Source organism: Montipora foliosa, chromosome 4 (assembly GCF_036669935.1).
Source record: "Montipora foliosa isolate CH-2021 chromosome 4, ASM3666993v2, whole genome shotgun sequence".
Lineage (NCBI taxonomy): Eukaryota > Metazoa > Cnidaria > Anthozoa > Scleractinia > Acroporidae > Montipora > Montipora foliosa.
The window spans coordinates 27,744,515-27,749,514 of record NC_090872.1 but is presented as its reverse complement, the minus strand read 5'-3'; the positions used below and the strand labels follow the sequence as shown (position 1 = coordinate 27,749,514).

At 39.1% G+C, this 5,000-nt stretch overlaps 1 protein-coding gene across 1 annotated transcript in view; it reads right to left on the bottom strand.

Annotated features, from left to right (window-relative positions):
• Nucleotides 1-2,704: 2,704 nt before the first annotated feature.
• The window catches only part of LOC138000497 (uncharacterized), a 9,379-nt gene continuing 7,083 nt past the window's right edge, over nucleotides 2,705-5,000 (bottom strand). Inside the window, exon 5 of the mRNA XM_068846960.1 lies at nucleotides 2,705-3,912. Coding sequence (XP_068703061.1) covers nucleotides 3,666-3,912 — 247 coding nt within the window. The 3' untranslated portion in view covers nucleotides 2,705-3,665. The remainder of the gene's footprint in view (nucleotides 3,913-5,000) is intronic.

The following is a 5,000-nucleotide window of genomic DNA, read 5'->3' as shown; positions in this document are numbered from 1 at the left end:
GTTCATTTAAATTCAAGTGTCTTGATCAGTTTTTGAACTAACTTGGGCGTTTCTTGATCTGTAGTTTCATTGGCTATCAAGATACATGCACCTGGCCAAAGTGGAGCACTCCGATTGACTAATAGCCTTATGAATTATTAATGAGTTTGAGAATTAATGATCAAGGTTTGAAATGACTCAAGCCATTCGCTCATTTGAATGTACTGTGTATTCGCATAAGTAAATAAAAAGCTTAATCAAATGACTCCAAATAATAGATTATTGAAAAAATGTACTGCACGCCCTGCGCATGCGTTTATCATTTCAAATGACAAGTTGTTAACAAGTTGTTATTTCTTTGCCGTTGTCGTCCTGACAACAATGTTAAATTTAGGGAGTTTAAGAAACGACAACGGCAACGAAAACGCCACAAAACAAGATTATGAATGGTTAGAAAAGGAAAAATACCGAACTGAAAGAGTGTTTTCTGTAATTTTAAGATTAAAGTGTTCATTGAAACGATTGGTCATTTAAGTGGACAGTCATTTAAGTGGCTTTCCTCAATGATTTTTCCCTTCATGTGATCATCATGTAATCGCAATGAACCCCTTGAATTGAAGTTAAGGATTACGAGGAAAAAGGGCAGCGAGAATCTTACCTCATACGGCGGTGGAAGCTGGTGGTTCTGCAGTTGTGGTATTTGAAGTACCATTTTTTTTTTCTCGCGAGGATGCCTCGAAGTAAGATTAGCATATCAACGATCCGTCAACAGGTTCCACAGCGTTCATACCATCAGTAATGATGAGTTTTTATAACAAACAACTTTAAGTTATATTACAGATCTATCTTTCTTGTAATCTCTGGCCATTTTCCGAAGTTTACCTGTAGTTGAAGTTCACGGTAACTGGACAATTTGTGTTAACTGTTTGCGCATTCCACGGATACCCCCTTGTAGGCGTCTTGTTACTTTCAAGTACGGGCAACCGTTACTTTTGTCCTTGTGAGTGAGTGAGTGAAGTCATTAGTCTCTCCCCTCGGGGCTTTTCAGGACTAATTTACAATGTTTGTCGGGGGACTTTAGCCAGACTGCCTATTACACAGTTTACAATTTTATTTTAGGAAGTGAAAGATGCCCCCGTCCAGATAAGGTCAGACCACAACACCGGGGACTACGTCCGCTACTCTTATCGAATAGTGAGTGGGTTCTTTTAACGTCCCATACTATTTAATTTCCAACAAGGGTTATGAGACGGGACCTCCGGTTTACAGTCCTTATTCGAGAAGACTTGAAAGTCTTAACTATTTGCAGATGTAATTACAAAGGCAACACATTCGCCTCAGTTATTTTAAGACCCTGAGTGTTGGTTCGGCCGGAGTCGAACTGACGACCTCCCGCATGACAGCCCGATGCTCAACCAACTGAGCCACCGGTGCGTTTTGCAATCTCGTGCTGCCATGCATGTTCTAGTTACTGACTCCTCTTGTAATTTAGCAAATGCTACCAAAGAGTGAATAAACATATTATTATTATTATCATCATTTATGATCCTCGCAGTTATGAACGCAATGTTAGTAACTGCGTAGTGAAGCCTGAAAATTTCAGGACTTCAACGGGGTTTGAACCCGTGACCACATACATTGTACTCTGTCAGTATTACAAGAGACGACCCTAAGTGTCTTAATATAACTACAGTATACTAGAAATGATTTCCTGATTGGACTTTTCTATTAAGAAATTTGGTTATAGAAGAGAGGTAGTCTGTCAGAAGCGAACCATGATGCTCCGAATAAATATTTTGGAAAGCTTAAATTTATTGCTGGCGAGCCATAGCGAGGCAGCAGCCTATTCTTGATATTAGCGAAAAATATCAAACTTTGTGGGATGTAAGATCGGAAGTATGCGCAGTCGATTGTACATGTGGTGTCATCATGTCTATAATCCGGGGTATTGATACCCGTTATGACGTCACGTGCACGTGGAAGAGATCTTACAGCCTCACATCTTTCGAGTCGAGTACTTTTCCAAAGGGCAAAGGGTCGTCATTGATCATCATTCAACCGAACATGTACGGTTTTTGAACCTCTTACATTTAACCACCCAGTCAAATTGTTCTTCAACGTCTTCAACCGTTGAGCGAAGAGAAAATCAGTTCTCGAGCTAGACCACAAGCAGTCGTCTTTCTTTCCTCAGAGCCATGGACGACGCAGGGGCACCCAACGAGAATATAGTTGAAAACCATTAAACATAGCATTGTTAAACGTATTTTAGTATTTAAACGGTAGATATAGGCATATTTTTCTCCCCTAAAGTTTTTTCATCTGTTCGGATTTCCTAGCTGATTGTCCAGTGATCCGAAAATTATAGGTATCAAAACTTACCTTTTCGAAAATTTCAGCCAGAAAAAAGGCTCCCGAAAATTGTAGGTGACCTTTTTAGGGTAAAAATCCGTTAAAAATGGGCAATTATACCATTTTTTAAATGTTCGAAAATCCTAGGAGGCAGGCAAGCAAGAAATTTTACAACAAATGTTCCCAAAGTTTTAGATCTCAAATCGTCTTCGGAACAGTTATTTTCCGAAAATTGACGTTGGGTGCCCCTGACGACGGATGACATGATTATTTTATGAAAATTAGTGGAAAAAAACGAGGCGTGTCACGCAATCGCGCGCGCTACTATCGTGTCAAAGAAAAATAAGAGACAGCTCGCAGTCTATTCTCAAGTACGACAATAAATTTAAATTGACGTTTGCTCAACTACGCTCAGCATTTCTCAAAAGGTAACTCTTTTGCTGAAAAGGGACCAGAAATTTCAGAAGAACAGAAGTTTAAATTCAAAGAATAAACTGACATGCCATTGTTTTGAAATTATCCCTTTGCTTACATGATAGTAACGCCTGCCACACAGGCTAAAGATATGCACACCTTTCTTCGCTCTTTTAATACTTTCATGCACATTTCCAGTACCCTCTTGCTTCAAAAATTTGCAGCTGTTTTAAGAAAAATACCAGTCACTGCTCCCAGTTTCCACGCCAGCACTCACTTTCACACTGAAACTCCTAGTTTATACACATAATACTTATTACAACATTTCATTTCATATGTTTAAATTTTTTGGACTACTAAAAGATAATACGTGGGCTTAGATCGGCATTGGCGCATGGATAAGTCTGCAGTTACCATATGTTAATGAGGCAAAATTTTGACTCAATATGGTCCAAGCTTTCGTAAGCGACTACCTTCCGAAAGCGACCACCTGGGATTGACATTCTGGGTGGTTGCTTGCGGGAAGTTCGACTGTATTTTCAAATCCGGTGACGTTACAAACTCCGATCCTGTCTTTACCCCGTAAATATACAACATGGCCGCTGTGTGAAAATAAATAAAATGTAATAATGTGAACAAACAATACTTTTGCCGCCAACGGCGCATGCTCTGTTGACAATACCTGGCTTCTCGAACGACTCTGGACGATACGTGTGGATGGGTCCTAACTTGGTTAGGCCGCACCAGTTGGCGAATACAAATAATACCTTAAAGATACACGAAAACGGATTTGACTGTCTCGTTTATTCCTATCAATGGTAAAAAGCACAGAACATTTGACGAGGTGACCAATAACGTAAAACTGATCTTGTTAAGAAACTTTCCTCTAGCATGCTCATTTTGAACTGCTTCTTGGCGGAAAATTAAAGTGGTATTAATTCGAAAATGTCTTCCCAGATATTTAGGTTTGAGCTCAAGGAATCGTTGCATGCATGTGTTCCAGTCGAGTATCTCTCAACTAAGCGAGATCGCATTTCATTTTTCGCGACATCAGCTATAAAATCGGGTTCAGTAACCAAATGGCTGAGATGATTCAAAAGATTTGGAAACGATAGATGGCTTTGACTTGTGGCTTGATCATCTTGTAACACCGCTCCACTGCCCATGTACCTATTAAAAAGGAATATAAATTTAAGGCTGTCAGTCACCCATTTCATTTCATTATTTAGTTGTACTTCGTTAGAACTCGAATTCCAGCCGTTATTACAATAATCAACAATTAGAGCAGTTTTTAAATGTCTGTCGAAAGTAATTACACGATTGCAATTGCTACGCTTAGTGATTGCTTTAATCTCGTGCCAGTTTATCAACCAATGAGAAGAAAAACCAAAACCAATAGCCACTTAAACGCTCGATTTTTCCCGCGCTCTAAGCAATTTACATGGAATTGCTACGAATTTGGATTGGTTCATTGTGCTCTTAGGCATTCATGGAAAGCAGCTTTTATTTTATGATATTATGAACTTTAATTTCGCGAGATTTTGAAATCGCGAAAGTCGCGAAGGTACATGTACTTCAGTTTCAATCCAGTTTCAATCCAGTTTCAATCCAGTGTCGTAAAACCAAAACCAAAGTAATTACTTTGGCCAATCAAAAAGGACGGAGACAATCCAGAAAACCAATCAAAACTCGAAGTAATTACACGCAGCCGACACAAAGCGCGGGAAAATGTGCACGCACGAGCCACTATTGGTTTTGGTTTCACTTCTGATTGATTGAAAAAATGGCGCGAGAACTTTGAACCAATCACTGAGTGAAGTAATGCAAAACCAAAGCAATTCGCTAATTACTTTCGACACTCAATTGAAAACCGCTCTTTGCGAAGACCAAATAGACTAATAATTCATTGTTTCATTGTGCTTATTCCTGAGCACTTGTACAGAAAAGAGCGCGCACAGAAAAGTGATCACTGTATGTCGTACCGCAAATCAACTTGTAAGTAAACAACTTTATTTTTAAGCTTAAAACTTACCATTAAAGTTAAAGAAATTAAAATTCTATGAAATCTCCGAACGAGAATTATTTACAATTACTTCTCCTTGCGAGGGGCTAAGAGTTAGCATGTTAGGTGATGTCACTTCTGCATGACGTAAGGGGAACAGAACCAGCAAGAATAACCTGCGTGCTTGTAGCCAATCCAAATCGAGAAAGTGACACCAATGTATGATAATAACATAATTAGTTAAAAAAAACTAACT